The 16,753-nt window shown below is 37.8% G+C and overlaps 1 protein-coding gene across 4 annotated transcripts in view; it reads right to left on the bottom strand.

The window, feature by feature from the left end:
- Positions 1-291: 291 nt before the first annotated feature.
- Positions 292-16,753, bottom strand: part of epc1b (enhancer of polycomb homolog 1 (Drosophila) b) — a 62,293-nt gene continuing 45,831 nt past the window's right edge. For all 4 annotated transcript variants that reach the window (XM_061693236.1, XM_061693237.1, XM_061693235.1 and 1 more), the window contains 10 exons: positions 16,563-16,711; positions 15,199-15,334; positions 14,959-15,117; positions 14,763-14,852; positions 14,320-14,468; positions 9,244-9,623; positions 7,479-7,606; positions 7,253-7,391; positions 4,830-5,190; positions 292-1,219 (listed from right to left, as the gene is read on the bottom strand). In XM_061693236.1, coding sequence (XP_061549220.1) covers positions 1,144-1,219; positions 4,830-5,190; positions 7,253-7,391; positions 7,479-7,606; positions 9,244-9,623; positions 14,320-14,468; positions 14,763-14,852; positions 14,959-15,117; positions 15,199-15,334; positions 16,563-16,711 — 1,767 coding nt within the window. In that variant the 3' untranslated portion in view covers positions 292-1,143. The remainder of the gene's footprint in view (positions 1,220-4,829; positions 5,191-7,252; positions 7,392-7,478; positions 7,607-9,243; positions 9,624-14,319; positions 14,469-14,762; positions 14,853-14,958; positions 15,118-15,198; positions 15,335-16,562; positions 16,712-16,753) is intronic.

Below are 16,753 nucleotides of genomic sequence, written 5' to 3'. Positions count from 1 at the left end.
TAAGAATAGTACTTTACTCTGAAAAATAAAAATTCTGGGAAAATAATTTGGTGAGATTACGGCATTACTTTTTGGGATTCCCCCCCCCCCCAGAAAAAGGATTCCTTAATTCCAGGAATACTTCTTTTCCTGAATTAAAAAAACAACAACAAACATTAAAATTTTTACCAGAATAATGATCACAAAGTCAAAATAAAATACATTAGTTTTAAGTCGATGACACACACAGCGTTTATTAATATAATAAAACAAAGGAAGCAGACAAACAAAATAAAGGGAGAAGAGGCGTCATAATGCCCTGGATTTTTATTTCATTGAGTGACACTTGTTTTGAGGAGTCCATCCATCATCATTGCTGCGCACACAGGAGGGGCTGCTCACTGCCGTACACACAGAAAAACAACCCAACAAAAACTACGAGAAAAGCCGCGTTCAGTACCAAACTCTTCACAGAAGAGAAGATCAGCACACCGACGACCACATCTTAAAGTCGCAAAATTAGCGTTTTTCTTTTTTTAGTTTGAATGATTGGTCCTTTCCTGCTACATCCCAGCAGAGAAAAACAAAATTACATATTTCTTTACCGTGAAGTCAAATTACAAATCAAATTAACAAAAAAATTTGGTACAAAAATATTTATTGTAGAAAAGAAGACGTGAAATGGCAGTTGGGGTTTTGATGAAGGAGCGGTCACAACAAAGGATTGGACGTAAACGCGGAACAATAAATAGATGAGGGGTGGGTGAGTTGGTGGGGAGCACGTTGAGACTGGTTGCAGCCGCTGCAGTTTGTCCTTTCTCTCAAATTTTTTTCCCAACATTTCGAGTGCAAAACATCACAAAGGAACAACTGTGGATTCAAGTCATGTTATATACAAGAGGGGCGGGTGGGCGGGGCCTACAAATATTCAGTACTGTACATTTAATAATTGCCATATTAACAATTTACAGACAATCTCTTATTAACAGTAACAAATACTGTGTTCATATATATTTTAGGACAATCGGCTCCCGCGAGCCGTCGCCACACAGAAATCCAGTCAGTCCGCTCACGTTCAAGCCTAACGGACGATGCATAGCACCTTAAAAAAACAACAACAAAAAAACCCGAAAAGAAACGTGTTGAATCCCTTGTGTGGGTGGGCTACGTCACCTCCATGGCCATTGTGTTCTCAGACAGGCTGTTGAGTGGTGCCGCCTTGTCCTGCTCATGGTTCTCCCTGTGGAACACAATGCTAGAGTTAGCAGCGTTAGCAACAGTAGCATGCTATGACAAGAAAGGAGCCCGGTGAATGGCAATGAATATTGCCAGAGAAACTTGTATGTTGTAAAAGTAGTCATCTGTACACGTCTGGGGAACTTTTGACCTGATGTATGTGTATCAAAGATTTAGTGAGGAAAAAAGAGGTTATTTTATATACGAAACATGTTTTTTTGTAAAGACAATTTATGAAAGTAAGGTTGTATAGTGGCGCCTTGAAATAAAAGTGTCGGCCGACTTAGAAATTTTTCGCTAAACAAGCAGTTATCTGGCCGATTTTTTGGTCTGACTTGTGAACAAAAATTGAAGATGCGAGCCAAAAGACAGTGGGAGCAAACTCTGCAGTGATGCGGACTTAGTTTCGGCCCGCTGTGGTGATGAAGGAGCTGAGACGAAAGGCGAAGCTCTCGATTTACCAGTCCATCTATATTCCTACCCTCACCTATGGTCACAAGCTGTGGGTCGTGACCGAAAGGACAAGATCGTGGATACAAGCGGCCGAAATTAGTTTCCTCCGAAGGGTGTCCGCGCTCTCAGAGATAAGGTGAGCTCATCGGTTATCCGGGGAGGGGCTTAAAGTCGAGCCGCTGCTCCTCTGCATCGAGAGCAGCCAGATGAGGTGGCTAGGGCATCTGGTTAGGATGCCTCCCAGACACCTCTCTGGTGAGGTGTTCCGGGCACGTCCCACTGGGAAGAGACCCAGGACACGACCCAGGACACACTAGGGAGACTGTCTCTCGGTTGGCCTGGGAACGCCTCGGGATCCCCCCGGAGGAGCTGGACAAAGTGGCTGGGGAGAGGGAAGTCTGGGCTTCCCTGTTTAAGCTGCTGCCCCCGCGAGCCGACCTCAAATAAGTCGAGGAAAATGGATGAATAAGCTTTCATACAGGCTGAAGTGTATATAAAAAGTAGTGCTCGGACTCTGGGTGTAAATGCCTACTTGCTACTCGTGAGGACATGGACGAATGACTAGCAAGTTAGATTCAAATTGTGACCCCTTGTAATTTTCAAAAACAGATGTATGACATCCAGTGACTGAAAAATCCAATGTGCTTATTTGAAAACTCTATAAACTTTACTCATATTCAGTTTCGCATTTGTGTATATTGCAAACAAACGTGTAGTTCAGCTTTTCACTAAAAGATGGCAATGCTAGCAGCTGAATCTAAAAAGGTGTCTGTGTGTTGCACAATCTGTGTATTTCCATTTAATTTCGTATGGAACAAAAATGTAACAGTACAGTGAAAACAAAAACAAACAGTTTCCATATGCTGGACGATGCATTCCCCTCAAAAAACAAAAAGGCTGAAGACCGCGGTTAAAATCCGGCCTCGTCTGTGTGGAGTTTGCATATTCTCCCCGTGCCTGCGTGGGTTTTCTCCGAGTACACCGGTTTCCTCCCACATTCACAAAAAACATGCATAGGTTAATTGAAGACTAAATTGCCCGTAGATGTGAATGTGAGTGCGAATGGCTGTTTATTAATGCGCCATGCGAGGCTGGTGACCAGTCCAGGGTGTACATTGCCTCTCGCCGAGAGTCAGATTAGATAGGCTCCAGCATGCCCACAACCCTAGTGAGGGTAAATATGGAAAACGGATCCATGGAAAAGAAAATGTTACAAAAAAATATATTTTAGGAGGCTGAAACAGATTAATGGCATTTCATAGCATGGCATTTCCATTAATGTCAATTGCAGAAGGTGATTTAAGATAATAGGTTTATTGAGTTACAAGTAGAGATGGGCGATTTTGGAAAAATTACAATTATTTTGATTCGTATTGAAATCACGATTAATAAACACGATTATTCGTTGATTTTTTAAACTTAGTATTTATTTAACTACCAAAACAGCTTTAAATACACCTTAAAAGAACCAGGAAATAAATTATTAACAAGTAGAATAATGCATAAAAAAATAAAAATACAGCAAGGGCTAAAAACAGAACACCTGGTGGTAACTATTTGTTTTAAATTATAAAAAAAATATATATTCAATATTCTGACATTTAGCAAATAGTAATCCTAATTGACCTAAATCATGAAAATTTTTAGTCTGATTTCATGTTAGACAGACGGGGGGAAAAAAGCACCTGTCTTTTTACACAAAGCCATGACTGTAATTTGCTGTCCACACCTTGGCCTCTTAGAGGCAGTGTGGTGCGATGCATGAATGGAGCTGCAGATTTACAATAAACTAAGAAAATATTGTACCGGTTATAGTGTTGCGCCAAGGACGGATACCAGTACCAAACTAAGGTATTTTTACATAAAAAAATAGTACGGTACCAGTTTTTTAAAGTACCGGTATAAAAAACTAACAAAAAAAGGCACGCCAACTGTGTCTTAAAGGACAGGAAACAGAGAGCTGACGGTCAGCCAATAACTGCCTGTCTGCCAACAAGTTACAAAAGTGTGGAGGGAGGCTTCTGTACGTCTTAGTGTACGTGCCTGCGCGACTATGTGTGAGCCGCTGGGAGCAGCAAATGGCATGCTACCGTGCTGCTGCAGAGTGCCGACTCCACTTCCTCATGGAGAAACAAAATGCAAGCAGCATCATTTGCAACGATTCGCTACCACTCGTTCTTAAGCGGTGCTCATACATATCTTAGCATGCGTTAGCATACATTAGGAGACCAATCCGTAAATCGGGAGTTGGAGAAGAATAAAAATCGACCAGAATGCAAAAGGGTAGCCCACTTAATATGCAACTGGAGCAAAAAGGTCCACTGTTTTGAGTGTCGTGGCTCCGTACGCAATGAACAGCAATAGCAGCCACTGAGTGGCTGCTATTGCTGTTGTTTTGTTGTTTGTTATTGTTTACAATGGAAGAAATCAAAGACAAATACATGAATACTGCATACTAAAAGCTTATATTATGTATAAGCATATATAATTATAAATAGATTAATACAGAGCTGCAACCTACAAAAATTAACTTCTACATATTTTATATAAAATAAGGCAGTCATTGATCTAATATTTTAGAAAATTACTTCAAATGGGCTAATTCCTTCATTACATTTTTCAAGATTATCCTAATGTTTTGAAATAATAAAAAGGGTATTTGAAGTTTGGTTTTCATTCCACTGGTTTTACTGATGTTTTAGATTTTTGCCATGGATACGTTATAGTACACAGTATCAAGGTATTTTATGTAGGTATAGTATCACAGTCAGAATTTTGACACCACGAGTACTGATCTTTTGTTTTTAGTAAAGTTCAATACCAATAGTCTGTCATCTTTTTAGGAAATGAAGGACACAGGTAAGTGCAACTGTAGCGGTATGAAGGATTCTGCTGTAAAAGCAACAATGGCATTTGTTACCACCCCAGAGTTTAAATATAGCTGGAAGTTGGGTTTGCATTGCGCTTGTTTACTTTCCATCTGCACTGATAGTCTAATGAGTTTGATGGAGCACCAAAAACATCTATCACTAACCAGGTCATCTGTAGCCAGAGGCTGAACTGCACTGTTTGTTCACAGAGTAATAGTTTTTAAGCACCTGTTCTGGGAGAACGATTAATGTTTTTACTTCTGGGCAAGTTTTTCTTTTTGTCAATTTCACCTGGGCACAATGTCCAGCGGCGAGGCTGCAGTGGTCGATGGGACCTTGGGCTTCTGACAGTTGGCGGCGGCGTGCGCCAGCTTTAAGGCGGACGCAGACATGGCGCTGCTTAGCGTTCGGGGGGCGTGTAGCCGTTTTCCAACGGGCACGGCCAGGCGGAGGCTATTGCCCAACGAGACCTGAGTGGCGTTAGTGGTTGTGGGGCTGGCGTGGTGGACCGTGCCGTTGTTGCTGTGGGTGCTGCAGGCGGTGGTGGCGCTGCCTGGGTGCAGGGAGGCGGCGCTGGACAGGGTGGCAGGCGGGGCCGGTGCGGCCAGGGAGGGTGACGCTGTGCTGGATAGGTGCAAGCCCTTGTAGACACCTAAACAACAACAAGAGGAGTTGTGATAACACCAGTGCTTATGCTAACAATAATAACCATGAGGTCTGAAGAAGCATCCTTGTTTATGTGAGCACCACCCGCTAAAAGCCCCTTTCACACCACCAGAGATGTAACAATTAATCAAATATTTTGAAAATTGATTCATTATTTTCAGACCTTCAAATTATAATTCAGGCTCTCTACAGTACAGCAGGTATTGTCAGATTTTTGCATTCCTCCATGAAAGCAGACCGAATATCTTTGGAGTTTGATCAAAACAAGACATTTGCAGACATCTGCTTTTATTTAGGAAAACAACATTTTTGCCTATTATCTAACATGTTACTGACCAAACGAGTAACTGAATCATGTTTGCATTTTCTGCACTGTCAATTTGAAATAAAGACTTGTTTTGTATAAAGGGATGGAAATTACTCGAGTAACTGAACCATGTTTGCATTTTCTGCACTGTCAATTTGAAATAAAGACTTGTTTTTGTATAAAGGGATGGAAATTACTATGACTTGTTTAATCCGATTCATTGATTAATCAAAAACAATCAACAGATTAATTGATTTCGAAGATAATCTTGAGTAGCAGCCTGAAAAAAAAATCTGACATAAAAATGGTTATCTGACAAGCGTTGCGCGAGTTGGGTTATGTTCAACCACACCGCATCACAAAAAGTTGGAAGTCACTCCAAAAACCGTAAAATTTTCGTTCCTACTGCCAATGTGTCAAGACGATTTGTGGATTTTCAAACGGGTCAATCTGGTTTCTATTTTAACCAAGCATGTACAATTTAGCAGATTAAATGTATTTTAAACAAGCGTTACACCTTGGATGTTTTGGCATTTTTAGAGACGTTCTAGTAAGACTTTAAGTTATTTTTCAAGATGAGGTGGCAAGTGAGAGTGTTTTTAGACAAAGAAAATGAAGGAGTAAAATACATGTAAATAGTTATTTTTTTAATCTACTCATACGAATAGGGCATTGTCATCACGATGTACGGGCGCGCAATAGTGACATTGCAGGGTCTGCTGTAATGTTGGTGTATACAGTGAATCAACTGTAATATTAAAAGCGACCAGCAGACGACCTGTTTGGACATGCTCAAAAGATTAAACTATTGTACATTTACTGCATTTCCTATTTCACTCTCCAGGATGAAAGTAGGCAGGCATGCTGCAGCTGCGTGAGTGCGCGAGGTGCCTTCAGGGATACTGTGTAAATGGGAGTGAATCTATTCTTTTTTAATACAGTACATAATTGTAAAAATGGATTACTAGGGAAATTATTTGTCCATTCACCATCGTTCTTGTCATACTGTGCTCCGTTTAAAAAAAAAAAAAAATTTACATAAAGGAGAGAAAAAAAGAAAACCCAAACACGAAGCAACACGTTTTTCCTCATGTTTTTTAGATTGTAGGGTGAAAGCTGCAGCTGGCTATTAGTGTGGACTGAATGAGTAGCAACAATGGGGAAATCAAATTCCAGTATTTTGAGTGCATATTGAAAAATGCAGTACATTTTCAAAACTGCGCGCATGGGTTGTTTAGCATCTTGACAAACCAGTCGCACGAGTGACGCAACAAAACCTGAAACTAGTGAACACATGACAGTTGACTTACCTTCACACACCTGCCAACTTGCAAGGAGGGGTGGAAAAAATAAAATAAAAAATAAAGTGACCCTTGGTTTTCTTATCAGGGAAAAATTTTGAAGTGCCATCTATATTGTTTTATTGAACCACAAACATGGGGAAATTTTAAAAGACAAAGTAGATTGTCCTGGCCGCTGTCTTTGTCAACTAAGAATACAAAGAGGAAATTAATATTTGAGGGACCGCTGATAATGATAGCCCAAATTATAGTAAATTTTTTTTTTAGAACATGTTTTATAAATTTTAGCACAGCTTGGCGGTGCTGACGTGTGGACGTTTATTTGTGATGCCCTGATATTACTTTGGGTTGACTCGTATAAACTTCCAGCTCAACTTTTATATGAGACACAGTTTCCAAGCTTCCATGGTTTCCAGGTGTGTTGAACAAGGAGGACGTACCTGAGGGGGACAGGACGCCGTTGACTCCGCCACCCAGACTGAGCTCCTCCTTGGTCTTTAAAGCCAGAATTTGCTCGGCGGTGACGACAGCAGAGGCGGCGAACTGAGCTCCAGCCTGGTCCAACGTGTTGGCCGACACCTGTGTGTGTGTGTGTGTGTGTGTGGTGGGGGGGGTGTTTAGAGAGCCAGCGTGGTACTGTGAGCAGAAGTTGGTCATTGTCAGTACCTGTGTTGTATTTGTGCTGTGGGCAGTGGTGGCTCTGTTGGCTTGAAGTTGCTGCTGCTGCTCCAGCTGCTCCTTCTGCATCTGCATCAACTCGTCCTGATGAAGCTGGAACTGCTCGGCAGTCAGGGCTGACACACGCAAAGAAGTTGGTTACATACATGAACTAGCACTAAGAGCATCAAACGCTCTTCTTAATGTTACAATGTCACACGTGATCACAAACACGATATGGACGGCTGTGTAAATGCACACTTCAACAAGACATTTCAGTGTGGTTGACCATAACACAACTGAGTAAAGTAGTTGAAATAAAATACCACAATTTCTCGAGCATAATGCGCACCAATGTATAATACGCACACTCAAAGTTGACCTCAAAATTCTGGAAAACCCTTCAACCTATGTATAATGCATTTTAACAAGGCATGATTTTGCTTCTACCCATATGATCAATCAATCATGAGCGTTTCGGAAGTACTGTATACAAATGTAAATATTGGATGGACGAGGATAGAAGTGCATGGTAATTTATATAAATAGATTTCTTTTCTTACAAATACCTGTGGGTAAACGCACGAACTACTAAAGCCTACTGAGAAGGACTCAGCGAGCAAGAAAAAGTGAGGTTTATTGGTTTTCCTGCTTTTACCGCTTCGCCCCATCTGGACTGTCAACTTTCCTGCAATACAGTGGTCTCTCCCACAACACCGCAACAATTACCGTACCGTGAGATTAATACCGTGATAAAACCGAACCATGAAAGAGAGCAAACATGAGTGCACATGACCGAACAGGGCAAGGTCAAGTTTGCCACGGGTAAGCAAACATTTTAGGCCTAAAAAGTTAACTGAGCCCGCTGAGTGATATTTTATAACATTTGTTTTTGTTTCTATGTCGCGCCTTCAGAAGTTGTCTTCACATGAAAACAGTCAGTGACACTAAAAGGTTTGAGGACCGCTGCCTTTTTGAATTATGTATTCTGCATTGTAGCAATATCAGTGCAATGTAAATATTTGTAATGATTTAGTAATTCATTTATTCTTTGAAACAATATTAATTTGCTCAATTGCAATGCCTTGATTTTACTGAAGTTAGCACTCATAGTCATAAATTGTACGAATAATTTAGTGCTATAATATTGTGATCAGATCAGTGATTGGTTATTGGTTTATTTTAACTCGCTATTTGGTGATCGGCCCTAAAAATCCTGATTGTGTAAAGCCGAATATATACTGATTTAACTACAATCGTAAGGCTTGGCGGTGTCCGCCAGCCGGAGGGGTCTCACACTTACGGTTAAAACCTGGAAACTGATATTTCTATATGCTCAAGGGCACTTTTTATTGGCTGTCACATTAACATTGCGACACAGTTTACCTGCAACGTTTGAAGGTTGGCCGCTCATGAAAAATAATTGCCAAACCCCACACACTGCGTGACAATTCAGTCATTAAATTAATCAAAATTGACATTTTCTTTCAATTCAATTATTGATGATTAAGCATTGGTAGTGTCGTGGTACATTCTGTTACGACTCATGCAAACGGTGTGGGTCGTAAATCCGACCAGTGCCAAATATAGACTGTTCTATGTGACATAAATTTTAACCTTATACTTTATTCATTGACTTTTTTTTTTTTTTTTTTAAACCTCAGCTACAAATAAATGTGGTTTATCTGTCAGTTTTAAAAACCCAACGTGGTATTTGAACACAAAGGTTTGCCAACCACCGTCTTAAACCAACTCAAGCACACACAGGACTTACCGACACGGGGCGGCGGTCCAGGCCGTATGACGCGCTGGGCTGGCAACCGCGTGTTGGCGAGCGGCCGCTTAACACATCGACAGAGCCTACGGAACAGTGGGTGGGCGTTGTCAAGCTGGTGGAGCTGTAGCGTCCGTGGCCGGAAGTGGCGCCACCGGCATGCCTTTATGCTCAAAAGAATCTGACTGAGGTCCGAGGGCGGCGAGGAGGAGCTTCTGTCTGAGGTATTTGTTGGTGAGGTACTGTCAAACTTGTTGGTGGCCGGCAAGCGAGGGCCCGGTGAGCGTGAGCCTGGCGGGGGTGGTGCGCAGTCCAGCATCTTCGGGTCCAGTTCATGGAAAACGTTGTTAAAGTCTGAATGTGCTCGGTCCAGTAAGACCCTGAAAGGCAAGGATGCAATCGTCATGACGCTTGGTAGTAGTATGACACCAGTACCACCTGACTATCAGTAGTCTGTTCATAAACCACCCCTGGAAATTTTAAACCACCCCTGGAAATGTGTGTGTGTGTGTGTGTATACATATACATACATACATATATATACATACATATATACATACATATATATACATATATATGTATATATACATATATATATATATATACACATATATACATATATATATATACATATATATGTATATATACATATATATATATATACACATATATACATATATATGTATATATACATATATATATATATACACACATATATACATACATATATACACATATATACATACATATATATACATATACGTATATATACATACATATATATACATATACGTATATATACATATATATATATATATACGTATATATACATATATATATATATATATACACGTATATATACATATATATATACGTATGTGTATGTATATATACATGTATATATACATACGTATATATACATGTATATATACATACGTATATATACATGTATATATACACACGTATATATACACATGTATATATACGTATGTATATATACAAATTAATATTGTATACATACGTATATATACATACGTATATATACGTACGTATATATACGTACGTATATATACGTACGTATATATACACATGTATATATACATACGTATATATACACACGTATATATACGTACGTATATATACACACACGTATATATACACATGTATATATACATACGTATATACATACGTATATATACATGTATATATACATACGTATATACACATGTATATATACGTATATATATACACGTATATATACATACGTATATACATACGTATATATACATGTATATATACATACGTATATACACATGTATATATACACGTATATATATACACATGTATATATACGTATATATACATATATATATATACGTATATATATATATATATATATATGTATATATACATATATATATATATACATATATATATATATATATATATACATATATATATATATATATATATATATATGTATATATATATATGTATATATACGTATGTATATATACATGTATATATACGTATGTATATATACATGTATATATACGTATGTATATATACATGTATATATACATACGTATATACATGTATATATACGTGTATATATATATATGTATATATACATGTATATATACGTATATATACATACGTATATATACATACGTATATACACGTATATATACATACGTATATATACGTATATATACATATATGTATATATACGTATATATACATACGTATACATACGTATATATACGTATATATACATACGTATATATACGTATATATACATACGTATATATACGTATATATACATACGTATATATACGTATATATACATATGTATATATACGTATATATACATATATGCATATATACACGTATATATACATATGTATATATACACGTATATATACATATATGTATATATACACGTATATATACATATATGTATATATACACGTATATATACATATATGTATATGTATATATACATACATATATATACACGTATATATACATACGTATACATACGTATATATACGTATATATACACGTATATATACGTATATATACACGTATATATACACGTATATATACACGTATATATACACGTATATATACACGTATATATACGTATATATACACATGTATATATACGTACGTATATATACACATACGTATATATACATACGTATATATACATGTATATATACACGTATATATACATACGTATATATACACGTATATATACATGTATATATACATACGTATATATACATGTATATATACATACGTACATATACATGTATATATACATACGTACATATACATGTATATATACATACATACGTACATATACATGTATATATACATACGTACATATATATATATATATATATATATATATATATATATATATATACATACATACATACATACATATATATATACATACATACATATATACATAGATATATATATATACATAGATATATATATACATATATATATATACATATATGTGTGTGTGTACATATATATACATACATATATATATGTGTGTACATATATATACATACATATATATGTGTGTACATATATATACATACATATATATATGTGTGTACATATATATATATATATATATATATATATGTGTGTACATATATATACATATATATATATATATATATATATATGTGTGTACATATATATATATGTGTACATATTCCAAACTTCACACAGGTAGTTTTGACACACAACGTAAAGTGGGTTTTTAAATAAGTTTTTAAGAAAGTAAAAGTACTGTTACTTCTTAACAGCAGATGCGGCAGAAGTGTTTTTTCTGGTCTCGTCAACTCCTGTGACTTGTCCAAAGCACAGGCGGAAACTCAGGCTAATGCCCTCGCATATTAGCGCATATTAGTCCGCCGCAGAGTAATATTCACAATGACATCTGTTAGTGGATTTCCAGCGACGGAGATATCAAGCTTTCAAGGGCTGCAGAGAAGCATTCTCTGAGTCGGCATAACAACCGTAAGCTGTGCTACCAGGACAATTTTCCCTCCTTTGAAATTTAGAGGTTACTGTGCTTCTGTGGCCGCAGAATGGTCCTCCATAAACGGCCAAAGCTGCGCAAATGGCTCTGGTCCCCCCGTGGCGAGGAGGAGGATATGAGGCTAGCGGCACTCACGGCGTTGTTATGGACCTCCACTGACTTCTCTAACCGCTGGCAATGAGCGGATCTCGTCTGTCTCACCGCTGCCTCGCAACAAAGCATGCATGCGTGCCAGATGGCAAGAGACATTGCCCAAATAACACAAAACACATTACACTTCAGGGAAGACGTATTTTTTTCCAAGTTGTGGGCAAAGTTTCATGGCCAATTGCACGCTATACAGGGTTAAGTCATTTATGAACAAGGAAGTGCAATTCCACCGAATGGCCACTGCATGGAATAAGGGCGCTTGGTGTTTATGTAGTGAGGTATACGCCACAGCCCCGTGAAATCACGGGGCTAATTTTTAGCCCTGCCCACAAAATCAGGAAAATTAAGCTGAAAAAGAGTTTTAAGTCTCATCTAAACAATTCAGTACAATATTGCTCTCAGTCTTTGCACGTTTTCAGCACTTAAACATATTTGATGTATTTAGAAATAAAATGAGTTTGGCTGCACTTTAATGTTCAAACTGATGCATTATTTTTTTTTAAATTTTATTTGTATTTTTTTGGGCAAATATTGTCACTTTGAATTTGATGCCTGAGATACATTCCCAAAAAAGCTGGGACATGTGCAACAAGACTGGGAAAGTTGAGGAATGCTCCAAAAAACACCTGTGTGGAACATTCCAAGGGTGAAAAGGTTCATTGGAATCAAGTGAGTGTCATGATTAGGTAAAAAAGGATCACTCCCGAAAGGCTCAGTTGCTCACAAGCAAGGAAGGGGCAAAGTTCACCACTTTGTGAACAACTGCGTGAGTAAATGGTCCAACAGTTGAAGAACGTTTATCAACATACATAAAAACTTTAGGGATATCATCATCTAGGATCCATATTTTCATCAAAAGAGTAAGAAAATCTGGCAAAATCCAACATTGAATATCCTCAGTTCCCAAACGCTTAAGTGTTGCTAGGAAGGAAAAGGTGATGTAACAGCGCTTAACATGCCACTGTTCCAGCTTTTTTGGAACATGCTGCAGGCATCAAATTCAAATTGAGTGAAAATTTGAGAAAAAAAAGTTTCAGTTTGACCATTAGAAATATTTTCTTTGTAGTGTGTTCAAAAGAATATATGTTGAAAATGATTTGCAAATCACTGTAATCAGTTTCTTTTTAATTTTTACAACATTCCAATTCCATTGGCATTAGGGTTTGTAAATAAAAAGATAAACCAGTGAGGAAAAAATATCCTTTGTTGATTTTACATCCTGTCACTGACCATATGTGCTGGATTTCATGTAAATCCAGGATCCCTAAAATACGTACATTTTTATTGGATGCATGCTGGAAATATTTTAGCTTTTTTTCCCATAGTTTGGCCAGGGGTGCGACTTTATACTCCGGAGCGACTTATATGTGAAATTATTAACACATTATTATATAATTTCGCATGTTATTTTAACACTGACAACCGCAAGAGGGTGATCTAGGCCTGCGTATCTGTACCTGCTACTTCTGTACCCCTGAAAAGTGATTAATTTTAATTAATGATAATATGTTACGTTAACATACCAGGCATGTTCTCAGTTCGTGGTTTATGAGTCATGTAACGCAAGTATACTGTACACGGATTCAGCCTGTTGTTCTCTATTCTATTCTTATTTTAAAATGCCTTTCAAGATGAAATTTCTGTTTTTGGTGTTGGATTTTATCAAATAAATTTCCCCCAAAAAATGCGACTTATACTCCAGTGCGACATATATGTTTTTTCCTTCTTTATTATGCATTTTCTGGCTGGTGCGACTTATACTCCGGAAAATACGGTACTTCGTGGAATGAATAAAGTAATCTAAAAAAAAAATAATAATAATAATTTTTAAAAAAGGATTTAAGAGTCTCCATTACCTGCCCCCTCGTCCCAGGCGTCGCCGACCCAGGCCCTGGCAGCGTCGTGGTACTGTGAGCGTGGTAAGACTGTAGCGGTATCGGGCGTGGGCCAACCCGCCTTCCCAGCCCGGGGACCACGGCCAGGCGGACATGCGACCCTGACGAGCCTGAAAATGCATATAAATATATATATATATATGCATATATAAATATATATATGTATGTATATATATATATATATATATATATATATATATATATATGAAAATGCATATAAATATATATATATGCATATATAAATATATATATATGCATATATAAATATATATATATATATATATACACACACACACACACACACACACACACACACACACACACACACACACACACACACACACAGAGTCAGGCTTCTAGGCTCAAGGTTCTATCATGATAATGTCAATGAGTATGACTCTTACAGCGTAGTACTGGCACCCCGCCTTCCTTCGAAAAGCGTAGGCGCCATCCGGGTCGTTCTCTTCCTCAGCTTCTGACGAGCCAGAGTGCAGCTGTGGACACCAAAGTAAAGTTCTGAGTGGCTTCTGCTCTTTTGTACTGCGGTTTCCCAAGCGGGCTCTAGATGGGGACAGATGACAAGGATCGGCATGCTACTACCTGCGGCTCTTCATCAGAGCTGGGGAAGTCATACTGGTTCAGGTCCTTTGCGTTGAAGATGGCCGGACATTGGTGGTGGGCGGCACCGGCCGACAGCGGAAGTGTCTTCTGCTTCTTCTCGTATTTCCTCTTCTGTCGAGGGACTTCTGTCTTCTCGGGCTTGAGGGGGGACATGAGATACACGTAACTCCAGGACGACTAACAAGTCCCCAGAAAGCACTTTGGTGAGCTCATGCTCACCTTGGACTTATAGTCCTTGTGGTCCATGTGGTACTGGTTGGTGAGTGGAACCAGTGGGATGATCTGCGGCCTCACCAGCGCCCGCTCAGCCAGGACCTCGGCCAGGACCTCACCGCCGTAGTCTGACATTACGTTCCTGGAGAAAAAAACAGCAGTGAAATAATGTGTGTCTATGACATATGAACTATGTACTGTGGAAGTAAAAATTAAACATTTCTGGCCTCATTTTAACTTCTTCTGTAGCTGCCAGGCCAATATTTAATATAGCATTTATGGGCAAGTGTGTGCCCATTATAAAAATATAAGGCAAGCAGAAGACATTTAACAAATTTTAACAACCTGTTAAAATGACCTGCAACACGAAGATTTTTTAAATACCATTTTTTTAAAGCCACATCCATCAAATATAAGACCTCTCATTCATAGAGTACAATAGACCCAATTTTACATTCCTATATTTTAATTTAAAAATATATGTTTTAAAAAAGAAAAACCTTTTTACCCTATTTTATGGTGAAAAAAACTAAATTCAAACTAAAAATAAAAAAATAATGTGGCTGATTTGAAGAGTCTCTGCGCTTAAAGGCCTTAATTTCACCTAATTTGAGAATTATGTTTTTCACATTGTCTAACTTCAATAGGACGATAATGAAGGACAGAAGAAATCTAGAAACAAGCTGAACTAAACTTGCTATGATGTATTGAATATGGACAAGATCTAAAAATGTTTCCGTATTTTTCCAAACTTCACACAGGTAATTTTGACACATAACGTAAAGTGGGTTTTTAAATAAGTTTTTAAGACCAGAATCAAATTCAAGACCTCTCATTCATTAAACGTGACTGGGAGACTTATTTGTCAAATACAAGAAAATAAAGTCGCATCCGTGTTTATGTTGTTGAGATTTATAAGGCCTTCAAGCATCAGATTTCAGGCCTTAATTTGATCTAATTTAAGGATTGCCATTGCATTAGGAAAATGGAAGAGAGTAAAAAAAGGATAGATGTGTAAAAGAGTGGACATATGGACTCATATCTATATTTTAACCTTTGTATTTTTACAAATTGCATTATTTTTATTAGACAGACTTTTTGATACAGCCTGCTCCTTAGTATCTTTGTTATGCTAAAATAAAAATATATAGATTTGTAATATAATTTACAAATACTTCAAAAGAAAATAGAAATTTTTGTGTCAGTGAACCGCAGATTTCAAGGCCTAAACTTTATCCAATAGAGAGATTAAAATCTTTGGACAATGAACACAAAAACCGACAAACCACCTGAACTGTCTTCGTAGAATGTGAGCAATCAAGTCTAAGGTTATCACCTCACCACACTGGAAACAGCTTTTGATTACTGACCTCTTCTCAAAGATCTCTAGCGTGAGGTGCAGCAGCTCTCTTTTGCTCTTCTCCCTCCTCTTGATCATCTCCAAGATGGTGACGGCCCGGCTCAGATCCCTGCGGAGTTTCAGCATCTTCTCATAGGACGCCTCGTCGTTCTTGCGGTTCTGTCGGTGGACGTAAAGAGAAGCTAAATATCTTGACAGAAG

Source organism: Phycodurus eques, chromosome 13 (genome assembly GCF_024500275.1).
Source record: "Phycodurus eques isolate BA_2022a chromosome 13, UOR_Pequ_1.1, whole genome shotgun sequence".
Classification (NCBI taxonomy): domain Eukaryota; kingdom Metazoa; phylum Chordata; class Actinopteri; order Syngnathiformes; family Syngnathidae; genus Phycodurus; species Phycodurus eques.
This window is presented reverse-complemented; position numbering and strand designations above follow the sequence as displayed.